We start from the raw sequence: 17,071 nt of genomic DNA on the forward strand, positions 1-17,071 counted from the left end.
TGCGTTTATGGTGGAGTAACTAAAAGGAAGCCACTTTGAGTACAAGGCGCATGACAGCCTGCTGGAGTTTGCCTAATGGCATTTAAAAAGGCCTCTGAGAGCACGAGGAAAAATGTTTCTCTGATAAGATGAAATAAAACAAACTGAACCTCCAATGGCAGATCTCCAAATACTATATGTGATGAACACCAGTTCTGTGACCCTGCACAAGGTACACAGGTTAGGAAATGGGTAAAGAACAACATTGACATAAATACACGTTGAAAGTTTATAATAAAACTCACTGCCAGTGTCAATTATATCCTGTGGTGTTTCTATCAGAGGAGGGGCTGGGAACAGTTTTTTCTTGGTGTATTTTGCCCATGTGTTATAAACGTAGTTCCTTTAAGAGACAGTACTGGGTGTTTGTGCGAGTGTGGCGTGAGTGGGCGTCTGGGCGAGCAAGAGAAAGCGAGCGCGCGAGCAAACTGAGTACAGAAACGAGCTGGCAGCAAACAGCAGAAGTAGTCCGGTTAGTAGTAAATGTAAATGTAGGTCTATGTAGTTAATGTAGTTAATAAAGGCTGCAGCTTCTCAAGATCAAGTGGAGCTCCTGTGTGTTGCTTTCCAACTGCTGGTAAAGGTGAAGGGGGCTAACCCCGAAGTGAGCAGCATCAACTTCCGCCCTGGAGCTAGCCAAATCTCCCCGGTGCTCTCTGACTACGGCCGGGGAGCTGAAGCAGGAACCGTTAACACTGATTTCTTTTCACTGGTGATGCAGAATCACTTCTAAAGGTATAGTAACGACGTGTTTACACTTTAACTAACATTATAACAGTTGTAGTAGTAGTAGTAGTAGCTGTAACATTAGCCTAGTAGTAGTATTAGCAAGCATTACAACCGTTGGAACCGAGCCGACGAACCGTGCGTTTGAGAACTTTTAAAGGTTTTTACTTGTGTTTTTTTCCCACCACTTTCTAAGGAAGTGAAAATAGTGCGAAAGCTTTCCGTGTCTATGAGTTTCTATCGGGGGTTTCTATCGACGGACTCGCCCGACAGACTCGCCGATGTCGCTTACTTTACTGGAGCGTTTGTCGTGGACTAATGTTCGGATGCAAGTTTATTTTTTAACTTTTAGTTTGAGCTAGTAACGTCAAGTTTTGGATAATCGATACTTCAGGATGGGGGTTGGGGGGGGGGTGGGGCTAACATAACAGATGCTGTTGTGTGTCATTTGTATGTGGGCTTTATCACACCGCTTCCGATTTACATCTCGGTGGCTTTTATGAACCGTGTGACACTCGTGCCCCACTGTCGTACATACAGTATATTGTCTCAGAACGAATAATGTTACGACAGTGCTGCGTGCGATTTACAAATTGCGGATAATGTCGTTTCTTTCCTGGCACCCCATCGGAGCGTGGCTGCGGTCGTGTCATGTTGTTTTAGAGAGGTGCTGATTCAACTGTAAGGTCAGTCTGAAGGATGAACTGTAACCGTTATTATAAACGGGGTGGACAAAATAAAAGAAACACCAAACAGGGTTTAGAGGAAAAACCACTGCATTTACACTTTTCTGTGAAATTTTTATTCTGTTTGTGAAAACAGAATAAAGGAATGATTTTGCTGCTTTTTTAAAAACTTTTTTTTTTACCTGCTAGACCATATCAGACCAGGTCTGGATCATACTGGATAATACTTAGACTTTTGAAGACTTGACTAGATTAACAAGGAGAATGCAGACATTGTTTAAAACACAGTTTCAGATATGTGAAATATTTTTTATATTTGTCAAAACTTAATAAATGGAGACTTTTTACTTTTTTTTTTTACATCCAGACTATAGGACTGGAAAACAAAATACAAGACACAGTGTGGCCAGTGTTGTGGCATTATTATAAAGCAGTGAAATCGTAATTTTTTCGCTTTTTCACCAATAGAATAAAGGTTTCACAAATGTGTATCTTTGCTTTTAACAATCTTTATACTTTCCCTGTTAATCTAGTCCAGATTTGACAGGTGACACGTGACAAGACGTGAAAAAAACTGTGAAATTGATGAAATTGACAATCTGATGGCCCAATGGTTAGGGCGCATAAAGTTTTCACAAATTTAGTGTCAAGGATTTAACTTGAATGTCTGACACCTTTCATAACAATAAGAGGTGCAAGTAATGCAGTATTACTAACTTTGAAGCTAACTTTGGCGTCATGTTGTAACAGCTGTTTTAAGTACTTCAACACTATGATTTATGACAATTATTAGAATATTTTAATAACTTTTAGTGGACACCTGTTATTCAATTTATAAGTTTATAATCCGAACTTTGACATCAGGTGATCGTCAAAGGCAAATAAACTCAGCATCTTATGGGCATAAAAGGCAATGCAGCGTCCGATATGAGAACTCAAAATTGACAGTTTCCTGTCAACTCTGTCAACTCCTGAACGCAGCCTGTGTTTTCCATTTTCTCTTTAGGAGTTCGGTGTGTTTTTGACTACTTGATGAGACCAGACCGCAGCTCAGAGGTGAGATGACGACCTCTAACCTGACTATTGGTCACAGTGTTAGCTGTGAGATTTCTCCTATTCACTCCTTAGTCCATAATTTTTAATCAAAATGAAACTGAAGAAACTATGTGTTTAAACTGCGTACTTTTCAGCTATTCTTTTAACCATGCAGGAAAAAGCTTAAAAGACCAGCCCACCGTCTCTCCAGCTATATGTCCATGAGCAGTGACGGAGCAATGGATCATCCTACATTTAAAAAAAGACACCGTTCTGATGAACAGAGGTGAGGACTCAACACTGATTATGGTTTGCTTTTTGTCACTCACTCAGGTGTAATATATAAAGTAGGGGTGGGCGATATGACGATATTAGATCGTGAAGGATTACAACGTGAAGACGATCTTTCAAACTGCAGAGATCGTGGGATCGTCTAGGGCACATTCTATAAATTGCAGTTCTATGCTGATGCACCGACGCACCAGACGTATTGACGTCGTCAACCTGACCGACCAATCATAGCGAATTACGGGCAGTGACGCACTTTCCTACCCGCCTCCTTGTTTGTGTGTGTAGCGGTAGCACATGGAGAGCGGTGGCTGAAAGCCAAACGGAGTCGGTCGCTAAAAAAAATTCCACCTCCATTATATGGAATTGGTTTGGATTTTCCGCAACTGATCAAGCGCAAGCAAATGTAATTTGCAAAGTTTGCACAGAAACCGTTCGCACGTCGGGTGGTAACACGACGAACCAGAATGTTGTTGTTGTTTACCTTAAACTTTACGTTGTTTGCACATGCAGGCAAAACTGCGACTATTTGAAATAAAATCTGTTAAGAAAGGTTCTTCGGTCTAAATTGTCTGTTTTTCTTTTTCCAATTTAAGATCGTGATAAAATCGAAATCGTGATTTTATTTTTAAAAAATCGTGATATGATATTTTTGCCATATCGCCCACCCCTAATATAAAGTTTTAAATGTGTATTTGGCCACTTATGAATAACCTAACATAGGAGGAAAGTAAACCTACAGTAAACCAGTTACACTTGCATCTGCAAAAGCTAAGAAACTAATTTATGATAAATAATGTCAATGATAACAGGGTTTCATCCACAGTTCAGGCTCAGTCAAGAGCTCAGTCAATTACTCCCCAACCTTATGAAATTTATTAATGACATATTTTTATCCTCTTTGACTGGCCAAAACATCTTTTTCTTCAACTATATATTTATTATTCTATTCCTTATGCACACACCAAAATTCAGAAAGCAAAGCATGTATTTAGGCACTTTCAAACAAACATCAGTATAAAACTCATGAAATGACTTTCTTCTCAGGCAGAAAACAGTATTTTATTACGGTAGTATTACTATTAGGGTACCCGCTAATAGAACATATCAAAATTTTGACTAAAGTATGAAATTATATTTGATTAAATAATTTCACATCGTTACTGTCTGGATAGTTCTCCTCCATCATCTATCAAATCCATTCATGTCACAAAAGCAATAAATAATAATAATATATCTCCAAACGTTTTTGAATATCCTTTTTCCCTTTAATATATTAGTTAAACTTGGTAGGTTAGTTTTTTTCCAACATAATACAGTCCATCAGTTTGTGTATTGCCCTTAATAATTCCTAATAAAATCATATGTTGACCATATTGTAATGTTTACGTATAAAGTTGTGTCATAACCATGTTTTCTACTTGTCTGCTGTTCAGCACGTTTCTCTCCTCAGAAGAGGATATGGAGGAGGACGATGCAACAGATGATTGTCATATCGTCCCCTCTTCAGACCATCGGTGAGTCAAACTCGTCACACTGGCTTTAAAATGAAAACAGCTTTTTTTAAAATTTCAACAGTTGAATTAGACGTTGTAGTTTTGCAGAACTGAAGCGTATAGAAGAGAAGGGAGGGGTTCCTTGAACATCTATGTGGGTTGTTCAGTATATCTATTTTTCTGTTTCAATAAGTATTTGTCACCACCCAGATTCAGTCCTAGTGTCCACTGTGGGCAGTGTGAATGATTTCCTCTGTTTCTGTCAGGAAAAAGTTGAGAAGAGAAGCTTCTCCTGCACCGAGCTCTGTGTCCATGAGGAGTGAGAGGTCAAAGAACATACCTCTGTTATTCAGAGATGGCTTGGTGTCCATGACCAATGACTGGATGCTGAATCCATTTTTTCCAATTGATCAAAGGTGAGGACTTAACACTGCTTCCATAATTTACGCTCTCACAGTCACACACATTCACGACTGGAAAATCAGCTGCCCAGTACAACCAGTTTGATCCAAGTCAACACTGGGCAACTCCATTGGAATAGTGACTAAACATAAACAGTGCTGACACACTCATTAGTGACTTCAATTGTGAGAAGAGCGATGAAAAAGACCAGGGGCCTCATTTATCAAAGCACGAGAAGGACAAGTTCTAAATGTCTGTGACAAAAGAGGCGGACAAGAAAGACGAAGAGGAAAAATATGACAGACAGTGGACTTCAGGACATAAGTCTCTCTTTGAGTATATCCCTGCTCCACTACTGGTGTTATTGTGTGACCAAATTGTATGCTGCTCTCCAGTCAAATCTGGCTGCTGAGAAGCAGAGATCACCACAGAAATAAACAAAGTTCTGTTAAGTTAAACTGTTTTATAATGATTTTATTTATTTATACACTCTTCCACAAGTGGCTTGATGAATAAAAATACAGCACAGGGGGCAGGTGACTGACAGATAATTCAATTTACATGATGGTCAGATAAAGAATTGCTCAAGACGCTGTGTACACACAGTTGATAAATTAGACCCCAGGTGGTGAGGGAGAGTGCGTTATACTGGGATATATGCCCTAGTCTAAAATGTAAATATTCTCCGGTGTTTCTTTCAGGAAAAAGTTGAGAAGAGAAGCTTCTCCTGCACCGAGCTCTGTGTCCATGAGGAGTGACCAGTCAAAGGAAATACCTCTGTTATTCAGAGATGGACGCTGCTCTGCTGATCAGAGGTGAGGATTATGTGAATATGAAAACCTCCATCATTACTTTCATCATTCACTCATGTACTGCAGCAGCTGGTGAGGCAGGATGGCTAACAAGTTATTTTCCCACCCTGGTCGTCTTCCTCTTTTCCACCAGAGTGAAGAGACCAGGTTCCCCTGAACTCAGTGGTGTGTCCCAGAGGAGTGAGAGGTCAAAAGGTCACCTCACCGATGTCAGAAAAAGACCCTCTTCTGATAAAAAAAAGTAAGTTTTACTAACATTAGAATCTAACTCACTGACAGATTCTGAAATGAAACAAAATAAAGAACAACACACAAAGGTGAATATACACTCAATTTACTGCCAGTGTGTGGATATATAGAAAACAGTTTGTGTATTTCCCTTAATAATTCCTCACATAAAATCATACCTTAACCATATTGTAATGTTTACGTATAAAGTGGTGTCATAATCATGTTCTTTACTTGTCTGCTGTTCAGCATGTTTCTTTCCTTAAAATTTCAACAGTTGAATTAGACGTTGTAGTTTTGGAGAACTGAAGCGTATAGAAGAGAAGGGAGGGGGGTCCCTTGAACATCTATGTGGGTTGTTCAGTATATCTACTTTTCTGTTTCAATAAGTATTTGTCACCACCCAGATTCAGTCCTAGTGTCCACTGTGGGCAGTGTGAATGATTTCCTCTGTTTCTGTCAGGAAAAAGTTGAGAAGAGAAGCTTCTCCTGCACTGAGCTCTGTGTCCATGAGGAGTGAGAGGTCAAAAGGTCACAGCATCAATTTCAGAAAAAGACCCTCCTCTCATAAAAAGAAGTAAGTTTTATTAACATTAGAATCTAACTTGCAGAAACACAGACTCTCTGAAATGAAATTAAATAAAGAAAGTGAATTTATAAAGTAAGTGTAACCAATTAATCCTCAGTCCTAGTGTCCACTGTGGGCAGTGTGAATGATTTCCTCTGTTTCTGTCAGGAAAAAGTTGAGAAGAGAAGCTTCTCCTGCACCGAGCTCTGTGTCCATGAGGAGTGAGAGGTCAAAAGGTCACAGCATCAATTTCAGAAAAAGACCCTCTTCTGATAAAAAGAAGTAAGTTTTACTAACATTAGAATCTAACTTGCAGAAACACAGGCTCTCTGAAATGAAATTAAATAAAGAAAGTGAATTTATAAAGTAAGTGTAACCAATTAATCCTCAGTCCTAACTCACTGACAGATTCTGAAATGAAACAAAATAAAGAACAACACACAAAGGTGAATATACACTCACTGAGTAGTCACCAAGCAGAAAAACATCCATTAATGAACAACATGTCCAACCTTGAGGTGGATGAGCTACAACAAAATGCCCAACCGGTCGGATACAAGCTGACACTGGGCAGCTCTAGTGGAATAATGACTTGCTATATGAGCGTACAACAATGGTTTTACATGTCGGTGCAGTTACAGGTCATGCCTCCAGAGGGAGCTGTGCAAAGTCTGATAAATAACGGTCTGAAAAGTATGAAGAATTTTGAGAATAGGAAAAATGTGGGAGGGTGGGGATATGCTTGAGCATACATTGAGCATCAGGCCAGAGCATGGGTGTGACACTGGCGGGTTACAAGGAGGTGTGTGAGTCATTGATAAAATCAAATGTATTGCTTAAAGGGTATCTAATATGCTTTTCCTTATCTTCTGTCATATATATAATGTTACAGTCGTGGATGTCATTTTAAATGTGGTCAAAGATTCAAATAATGAGGTAAACGTGTGTAAAAGTCTCTGAGAGATAAAAGCTCAGGTGTCAGACTGCTCTGAACACCAGGTTTCCATCTGTTTTTTTTCTACTGTCGTGATGAGCTGATGTCAGCTCATCACAGATCTCTTCTCATACAATCGTCGCCTCAGCTGGAAATGAGCATATTAGGTACCCTTTAATGGAGATTAAACATTTGTTTGCAAGTTAAGATATAATGGAAGCTAATATATCAGAATGTCTCCACAGAATTAACCGAGGTGGTCAGTCTGCCCTGCTGAATCAAATGGACCTGGACGTTGTATTTACGGTATGTAAATGTGCAAAGATACCTTTTTCCCCTGTTACAAATGTTAACTTCCATTATATTAATGATAGTGTCCATACTGAACTTTTTAGAAGAAATGCTGTTGTGTTCTATGAGTTTAGAATCGATAGTTAATCAAATTTTATTTTCCAGCTGCTTGAGAAGAACATTGTCACTTTTGTGAAGCACGAGCTGAAGATGCTGCAGAGGTTTCTGACACCAGATTATGCAGAATCTGTCGAGGGGCAGAGGAACGATGAGGAAGTGATGCACAATGAGGAGCAAGAGCAGAGGAGGAGCACCTCAGAGGCATTTCTGAAGATCACACTGCACTACCTGAGGAGAATGAAGCAGGAGGCGCTGGCTGACGTTCTGCAGAGCAGTAAGAGGATTTTAATACCTTAAACTTGAGGGAAAGAAATGGGAGATGACTACATTTAACTGTCATAAGCAGCTTTAACAGTCACTGATTAAGGGAGGTCTACACATCTCCTTAGCATGGGTTAAAGTGTGCCAGGGCCCAGTGCAGTAGAGCCTGAATGCTTCATGGCAGAGCTGCACACCAGTTCCTGAGGATTAGCTTGAAATGTCCCACAGCAGCCGCAGGTTAGAAGAATAAATCAAAGGCACCTCAGCAATTTTGGTTTGTACCGTCAGACCTCTCTCTCAGTATTGATTAGAATACCTCAGTTCAGGATATCTGCAGAGAGAGAGAGTAGCAGTTCAACACCAGTGCTCGATTTGTTGCAAAAGCTATATAGTTATGTGGAACCAACTGGGATCACTCTCATGTTACTGTAACGCATAACTTCAGTGAAGACACCAGTCTGTGCATATTTTAATTACATCAATTTAGACAGTTTATGAGACTACATCTTTATAATGTGGTAGTAGTATCTTGACCTGTGGACAGACACACAATCATCAGGATTAGTAGGGTTGTGCTCAGGTGCAAACCTAAAACTGACCAGCTACACTAAGTTTGAATAGCTCCTCCCCAGTGCTTCTTCAAAACTCCTATTTACTCTATTTCTCTATTTACTCTAAAATCACTCATTCTCCAAAAGAAAAATCCCTTTCATTGTTTACTGTAACCTCTGCTCATGTATTCTTTGTGTTGTTTGCTCACTCAGAATGGCCTGCTGCCAATTGCCAGCGTAAAGTCAAATCTAATCTGAAGAAGAAGTTCAGTTGTTTGTTTGAGGGGATCGCAAAAGCAGGAAACCAAACCCTTCTGAATCAGATCTACACAGAGCTCTACATCACAGAGGGAGGGACTGGAAAGGTCAGTGATGAACATGAGGTCAGACAGATTGAAGCAGCATCCAGGAAACCAGACAGACCAGAAACAACAATCAAAAGTCAAGACATCTTTAAACGCACAGCTGGAAGAGATAAACCTGCACGAGTACTGTTGACTACGGGAGTGGCTGGTATTGGGAAAACAGTCTTAACACAGAAGTTCACTCTGGACTGGGCTGAAGACAAAGCCAACCGCAATATACAGTTCACATTCCCGTTCACTTTCAGAGAGCTGAATCTGCTGAAGGAGAAAAAGTTCAGCCTGGTGGAACTTGTTCATCACTTCTTTACTGAGACCAAAGAAGCAGGAATCTGCAGGTTTGAAGAGTTCCAGGTCGTGTTCATCTTCGACGGTCTGGACGAGTGTCGACCTCCTCTGGACTTCCACAACACTGAGATCCTGACTGATGTCACAGAGTCCACCTCAGTGCACGTGCTGCTGACAAACCTCATCAGGGGGAAACTGCTTCCCTCCGCCCGCCTCTGGATAACCACACGACCTGCAGCAGCCAATCAGATCCCTCCTGAGTGTGTTGACATGGTGACAGAGGTCAGAGGGTTCACTGACAGACAGAAGGAGGACTACTTCAGCAAGAGGTTCAGAGAGGTTCAGGAGCAGGCCAACACAATAATTTCCCACATCAAGACCTCACGAAGCCTCCACATCATGTGCCACATCCCAGTCTTCTGCTGGATCACTGCTACAGTTCTGGAGGAGGTGTTGAAAACCAGAGAGGGAGGAGAGCTGCCCAAGACCCTGACTGAGATGTACATCCACTTCCTGGTGGTTCAGACCAAACTGAAGAACGTCAAGTATGATGGAAGAGATGAGACGGATCCACACTGGGGTCCAAAAAACAGGGAGATGATTGAGTCTCTGGGAAAACTGGCTTTTGAGCAGCTGCAGAAAGGAAACCTGATCTTCTACGAATCAGACCTGACGGAGTGTGGCATCGATATCAGAGCAGCCTCGGTGTACTCGGGAGTGTTCACACAGATCTTTAAAGAGGAGAGAGGCCTGTACCAGGACAAGGTGTTCTGTTTCATCCATCTGAGTGTTCAGGAGTTTCTGGCTGCTCTTCATGTCCATCTGACCTTCATCAACTCCGGGGTGAATCTCTTTTCAGAAGAAGAAACAACCCATGTAAAATCTGACCTAACGTGCCTTCACCAGCGTGCAGTGAACAAAGCCTTAGAGAGTCCAAATGGACACCTGGACTTGTTAATCCGCTTCCTACTGGGCCTGTCTCTGCAGACCAATCAGATTCTTCTACGAGGCCTCGTGACAGGATCAGGTGGGAGACCACAGACCAATCAGGAAACGATTGAGTACATCAAGAAGAAGACTGGGGAGAAAGCCTCTGCAGAGAGAAACATCAATCTGTTCTACTGTCTGAATGAACTGAACGATCACTCTCTAGAGCAGGAGATCCAACAGTACCTGAGTTCAGGAAGACTTTCCAGAGAAAACCTCTCTCCTGCTCAGTGGTCAGCTCTGGTCTTCATTTTACTATCATCAGGACAAGATCTGGATGTGTTTGACCTGAAGAAATACTCTGCTTCAGACCTGGGTCTCCTGAGGCTGCTGCCAGTGGTCAAAGCCTCCAAAAAATCTGTGTAAGTGTAGAGATACTAGGTTGAATTGAATGTATTGAATATACAGTAAAACACTGCCATCTAGGAGGGAAAAAAAGAAATAACTCTGTCTTCTATCATTTCCTCTCAAGGATGAGTGGCTGTAACCTATCACACAGAAGTTGTGAAGCTCTGACCTCAGTTCTCACCTGCCAGTCTTCTATTCTGAAAGAGCTGGACCTGAGTTACAACAACCTGCAGGATTCAGGAGTGAAGCAGGTCTCAGCTGCTCTGCAGTGTTCAGATTGTAGACTGGAAACTCTCAGGTTAGATTATTCAATTTTTTTCCTGGCCTATTTCAGTGTTCACAGTAGACTGAGAGGGGATCCTTAATCTCTTTCTCAGTGTCTTTGTATTCACTAAACAGCCTGAAGCTAAAAGCTAAGAGATGCTCCAAAAAATCATAGAGCACTTTAGTGCTAAAGCAAGCTCCATAACCTTTAATCCCTCCTCTTGGCTCCTTCCCCAGACCAACATTTCGGATCTTTGCTTGAGGAAGCTTTGTGTAACTGGACTTTGAATTTTAATTGATTTTGATGTTTTGATGTTATTTGACTCCTCTCTCTTCATTGCTTCCTCAGGTTGAGTGGCTGTGAGCTCACAAAGAAGAGCTACAAAGCTCTGGCCTCAGTTCTCAGCTCCAAGTCGTCCAGCCTGAAGGTGCTGGACCTGAGTGACAACTGCATGCTTGAATCAGACATGAAGCTCCTCTCTGTTGAACTGAAGAGTCCACACTGTAAACTGGAAACTCTCAGGTTGGTGCAGCTTATGATGCGTTTTTACAATAATGTGCTGCAACTACAACCGTGTTGAATAATAATGTCTGATTTGTGGTTACACATTTCCCACAATGACACATTCTTGTGCATTCTTGCAAAATCTCGAAATTGAATAATCAAATGTAACTAGCGAAACGTAATATTGCATGTTGAATATGTTATTCACTAGAATCAAAGCACATACAAGATGAACTGATGCAAAAACTGCAAATTTCCCTATTTTTCGTGCCAGCAACATGGTTCTACAGAGGGTCGGTCAACTACAGACTGAAATACCGCAACAGCTTTTGAATTGATTATCAGGAACGACTGGTTCAGTCATTCATATTCCCTCAAGATGTGTCCTGTTAACTTTGCTGCCTTTTCATCGAGCGCCATCATCAGGTCAAAGGTGCTTTGTGTTCAGTTCATCTTCAGGGGGACATGAATGTGTGAACCACATTTCATGGCAATCCATCCAGCAGTGGTTGAGATATTTCAGGCAGGATCAAAATGGTGGGCTGATTGACAAACTGACATTGCCATTCATAAAAAGTATTACATTAGCATGGCTAAGAATACAACTAAAAGTTACTCCGGTATCCTGGGCACCTCAATAACAAGTATTTCTGCTCTTACCAGACTGAACCAATCCAGCTTCTCGGAGCAATCCTGTCAAAACCTCTCATCCGTTCTGAGCTCACAGTCTTGTAGTCTGAGAGAACTTGACCTGAGTAACAATGACCTGCAGGATTCAGGAGTGAAGCGGCTCGCTGTTGGACTGGGAAGTCAACACTGTAAACTGGAAACTCTCAGGTAAGAGTTCATCAGCTTGTTCACAGGATGCCTGATCTGCAACAGCAAGGCCAGTCCTATAAATGAATCTGGCATTGACTGACTGACTGAGTGATAAGGTTTCATCATTGGTCCACTGGCCGAATATTGGGAGTTTCCCCACTGGTTGTTGTGCTTTCAAAAGCAGTGTTGCCACAAAACAACCTTTGTCACTAGATAAATTGACTTTTCAGACCCTTTTTAACGCCTTTTTCAAAAAAGCACATGGTGACAAATCTAGTGCCTCACAAGCGCAAGGTCTGACTATCCCTCCTTAGACACACCTCTCTATGCTGACTGCATGGCAGTTGACATGAGGTTCTAACTTTCTAATCTGCTGTGATTTTGGTTATAATCACTTGTAAAATAGTCACTCAGTCTTTGTCTTTAACTGTGTCTTTGTTTGGTGATTTTGTCAGACGACGTTGTGGTTATAAAATCAGGATTTAGCAGCAGCAGCTTGGAAATGGCTTGGAAGTTAACATGTAGTCTTAATGTGCCACACTTCAGTCACTATTTCTGACTTGTTCTGACAACAGAAAGATAAGAACATGTAAATGAGAACAGTTTTATTGGGATTTTGGCTGTGTTAAAATATTGTATATGTGAGCACAGAGAGTAGGAGAGAAGCAAACCGATAAAGGATCAAAACCAGCCTTTAAAGTGGACCAGCCATATGCTAGGTTTTGGCCTAGTCTTGTTTAAAACTCATGAAGTCATGAAGTCTACAGCTGGTTGTACTGAAAATATAAAATGGTAAACTCATTCAAGTGTTTTATTTGGGTCTTTGGTTGTTTTGCTCTGGAATTTAACATGAGAAATTTAAGAACAGTATACTCATATTATTTACATCAATGTTTGTTTGTAGGTTGTCAGGATGTCGGATCACAGAGGAAGGCTGTTCTTCTCTGGCCTCAGCTCTGACGTCCAACCCCTCGCACCTTAGAGAGCTGGACCTGAGCTACAATCATCCGGGAGACTCAGGAGGGAATCTGCTCTCTGATGGACTGGAGAATCCACAATGGAAACTGGAAAAACTCCGGTATGAAGAGGCTGTTCTTCATACCTGTTCCCAGTAGCAGTGTTAGAGCAGGGAACTAAGTGGCTAATTTATGTTTTGCCATCGATGTTTTAGCAGTTTGTGCTGTATGTGCCTGGATATCAAAGCTTTACTTGGACAAAACACCATAACTCAAGAATTCATACGCTACTTATGACACAATTTTAACATAAACAGGATAAAATTATGACATTTTATATCCAAAAGGTCAAAGGTCAACTTCACTGTGACATAATGTTCTGCAAAAACCCATTTTGACCATTCAACAATTTAACTCAGGAAGAAAAGGGGAGATTGTGACCATATTTCCTGCAACTTGACTGGTTTGTGGAAGCATACAACCATGAGGTGTTAATTCTAGCTGAAGCTCACGTACTCACTGAAGCAGCATAGTGTATATAACTGGAGAGGATATATTCTGCTGCTTTGAACCATGTGTTTGATGTTTGATGAGTTTAAGTGTGCTATTGTTATAAGTTGATGCATATATGTTTGAGAGAATTTGAAGAGCAATTTGAAGGCCATGTTTCCATGAGTGTGGACGCATTACCCTGATCTCTCTCATTTCAGGCTGGACCATTGTGGAGAAGAAATGCTGAAACCAGGTCTGAAAAAATGTAAGTGTTTTTCATAGAGAGAATGCGACACATATTTATTCTTTTAGTTTGAAATCTCATCTCAAAGCATACAACATACAAACACTGAGTTGTCAGTTTATTAGAAACACCTAGCCAAAACAAATTAAATTCCCACCTGGAAATCTTTGTTAAATTTGGCACAAACATTAACTTAGACTCTGGGATTAACTGATAAGATTTTGGTGGTCAAAGGTGAAGGTCTGTATTGTGCATAGTGAACACTATATGAGCACTTTATGAGCACTGATGAACTGCTCATAATTTATTGGATTATAAACTTCCACCGATTTTATATCTTGGTCTCACCATCAGATGCATGTGAACTCACTCTGGACCCCAACACAGCGCACAGAAACCTCAAACTGTCTGAAAACAACAGATCGGTGATGAAGATGGACGACGCCATGACATACTCTGATCACCCAGATAGATTTAACTGCTGCCAGCTGCTGTGTAGAGAGAGTCTGAGCGGCCGCTGTTACTGGGAGGTCGAGTGGGAAGGGCTGCTTGATATAGCAGTGACTTACAGAGGAATACGAAGAGGGAACATGGCTGACTGCAGGTTTGGAGGGAATGACAAGTCCTGGAGTCTGTACTGCTCCGATGGTAATTACTCGGTGTGGCACAACAACCGAGAAACTGTCATACACCCACCTCCCTCCTCTGTCTTTAGCAGAGTAGCATTACATCTCGACTGGCCTGCTGGCACTCTGTCCTTCTATGGCGTCTCTTCTGACAAACTGATCCACCTCCACACCTTCAGCTGCACATTCACTGAACCTCTCTACCCTGGGTTTGGAGTAGGGACCTCAGTGTCTCTGTGTGAGATGTAAGGAGTTGTTTTTTAACTCAGGCAGTCACCCACCCCACTGCTGCATCCCCACACATGTAAAACACACACTGTTGATGTGGCATACAGAGCCATCAGTGAGTAGATATACCTACGTTATTATTTTTATTATTTACATGTTTAACATAATTTCCATTTAGTACAGCTCATGTTCAGAGTGTGGTTAAAATTGTCTGTGTTTTATGATAAGGAAAGGTTGGTTTATTGTTTGAAAAATGTAGCATCATCTAGCAGTATGTATCTAACTCCGACTAGCAGGAAGAGCGCGTTCGCTACACTGTGTTCGGGGACAAGGGAAATCTCGCGTGAACACGTTCAGAGAACGAGAACACATACTTGAGTGTGAAATTACTGTGTGTGTGTGGCGAACGGTGATGTTAAAAGACATGTTTGCTCTTTACAGGTAAGAAGGGAGAGTTAGAATCGTGTAAGTGAGGGGTGAATATGTTGTGTCGTAGTTTATGGTCCCGGTTGCGTTATATGTAGTATTGTTTATGAACGTTACTTGGTCAGCGAAAGTAACGTACCGAAAACGGCTGTTGGGACTGGTTGCTTAGTTACCTCAAGCGAGTCGGAGGATGGAGAGTAAAACTAGGAGCCGGTCTAAAGAGCCCGGACTGCTCGTGTCTAGTTCAGAAATAAATACATAAATAACTTAAAATAGATACATGGTTGATTTGATTAATTTGACAATGTTTGGTATACATGATTGGCTGACTGTGTATTTGAAAAACAAGTTGATATTGATTGTACATGATGAAAATGGTCTTGAATAGCAATACAACGGACGTGATTTATTGTTTGGACGTTAGTGTAGATGTTCATCATTTTTCTGTGTTCGAATGTCAAACACGTTCAGAGAACGAGAACACACACTTGAGTGTGAAATTACTGTGTGTGTGTGGCGAACGGTGATGGTAAAATACATATGTTTGCTCTTTACAGGACAAAATAAACACTTTTCAAATTAAATGTGTAGTGGAGGGCAGCTTCACTCTGCACCACGCTACATTGATGCATTTTGTGTCATAAATGCCACCCCTCTTTCTGAGTGTCATAAATTATTCAGACCAGACCGTTTGTGTGCCAGTTGTTCCTTATTCATTTAAAGCTCTTGCGCTTACTGCCTTTGGTCCTTTTTTCCTGTTTGTGTTTTTCAAATCTCCACAGGATGACTTTTTTTAAAGCCAGGTTGAAAGCTGTTGAAATAAGTGCATTTGATTAAAGCATTAAAATGAATTTTATTTCTATTGTTAGAGACAGACTAGAATTCAAACTTGGGATGGTTGGGAGTGTGAATGGGGGACGGAGGGTGGTAAGGGAAAAAATAAGTACGATTGTAATTTGTAGCATCACCAAGTGACCCTACACCCTTACACCTTATATTATGTGTGGAAAATTTGTAGGTTATATGAATTTTTCATAGTCTTGCCAAACTATTTCCTAAATCCTGTATCTTCCAAGTTAAACCATTCCATGTTTAATTCTGTATGTTTACTACAAATAAAGATCTATCTTTGTATCAATTGTGAGTCATCATGGACTTGATCTTGTTACCTTTTGTCATTGAAGACACAAATCCTTCACTCCACAGCCATCTTCACTTTGCCCTCCATGCCTTATTCCATCCCTTTTAATATGTGTAATCTTGTCCCAGTAATGTGCAAGAGATTTTCAAAGAGAGCAGGTTGTGTCCTGTCACCCACCAATGAGTCCTCTTGAGTTTCCAAAAAATTACATTTTCACTTGTCTCCAAAAACGACCCTGGCTTATCCAGATGTTGTTCTGCAGACTTAAAACACCGACTTATCAAAAGGTAAGATCACAGGTAAGATTTCCTTCTTGTGACTCCTCCATGCAGACCCTTTTTGTGCTTAAACACTGCACCACACTACTCCTTCCTGCAGCTCTTTGCAGTCATGTTTATTTGAAAGTTTTCTTGGTCTTCCACATCTTGTCTTGATTTACAGTTTCCATTATCTGCTATTTTTGTAGTGACATTTCAGACAGTGGAAATTTCAAGTTGGAAGTGCTTTGATATCTTTTTATAGCTTCCTGTTTTGTAGCATCACATTTCATTTTTCAGAGTCAGTCAGTTGCTTATAGGAGCCCATGGTTGCTGAGTATCACCACAAGGTTTTAAGAATTGGAGGATAAAATTCCTGATTAGTTTTTCACCTGCCTTGCAAGTCCTGAGGAGTCAATTAAGCCCAAATGAATTGAGGAAGTTCTGTGTTTTTAATAAGTAGAAGGGTCCCCAAACTTTTGCAAATGCCACAATTTGTTAAATTCATGTTTTGTACATTTTAAGCTGATGAAATAAAAGCTGCATTAACATTTTAGAGACGTTCATTATTTCATGTTGTATTTATTTCATCTGACTTAAAAAAAGAAGAAAAACAGTGGCCAAAATATAGAAAATGAGACTCTTACTTTTCAAACTGGGAGAGGTTTAAACATTTAAATAAATTAACACT

The 17,071-nt window shown here is 40.7% G+C and overlaps 1 protein-coding gene across 5 annotated transcripts; it reads left to right on the forward strand.

The window, feature by feature from the left end:
• The first annotated feature begins 458 nt into the window (after positions 1–458).
• On the forward strand, positions 459–16,093 carry LOC111225336 (NLR family CARD domain-containing protein 3-like). Of its 5 annotated transcripts, XM_022750129.1 has the most exons (18): positions 460–774; positions 2,458–2,507; positions 2,662–2,772; positions 4,211–4,291; positions 4,537–4,686; positions 5,374–5,487; positions 5,618–5,725; positions 6,176–6,289; positions 6,449–6,562; positions 7,460–7,520; positions 7,671–7,899; positions 8,651–10,436; positions 10,547–10,720; positions 11,036–11,209; positions 11,855–12,028; positions 12,915–13,088; positions 13,677–13,723; positions 14,057–16,093. In XM_022750129.1, the coding sequence occupies exons 3-18, from the start codon at positions 2,702–2,704 to the stop codon at positions 14,575–14,577; spliced, it is 4,092 nt and encodes a 1,363-aa protein (XP_022605850.1). In that variant the 5' UTR covers positions 460–774; positions 2,458–2,507; positions 2,662–2,701; the 3' UTR covers positions 14,578–16,093. The 5 variants fall into 5 exon arrangements, with proteins under 5 accessions (XP_022605851.1, XP_022605850.1, XP_022605854.1 ...); XM_022750130.1 differs by lacking the exon at positions 11,036–11,209 and having other exon boundaries at positions 459–774; XM_022750133.1 differs by lacking the exons at positions 5,374–5,487; positions 5,618–5,725 and having other exon boundaries at positions 461–774; positions 4,537–4,596; positions 6,236–6,289.
• The last annotated feature ends 978 nt before the right edge of the window (positions 16,094–17,071 follow it).

Source organism: Seriola dumerili, unplaced genomic scaffold (genome assembly GCF_002260705.1).
Source record: "Seriola dumerili isolate Sdu_G_001 unplaced genomic scaffold, Sdu_1.0 BDQW01000149.1, whole genome shotgun sequence".
Taxonomy (NCBI): Eukaryota; Metazoa; Chordata; class Actinopteri; order Carangiformes; family Carangidae; genus Seriola; species Seriola dumerili.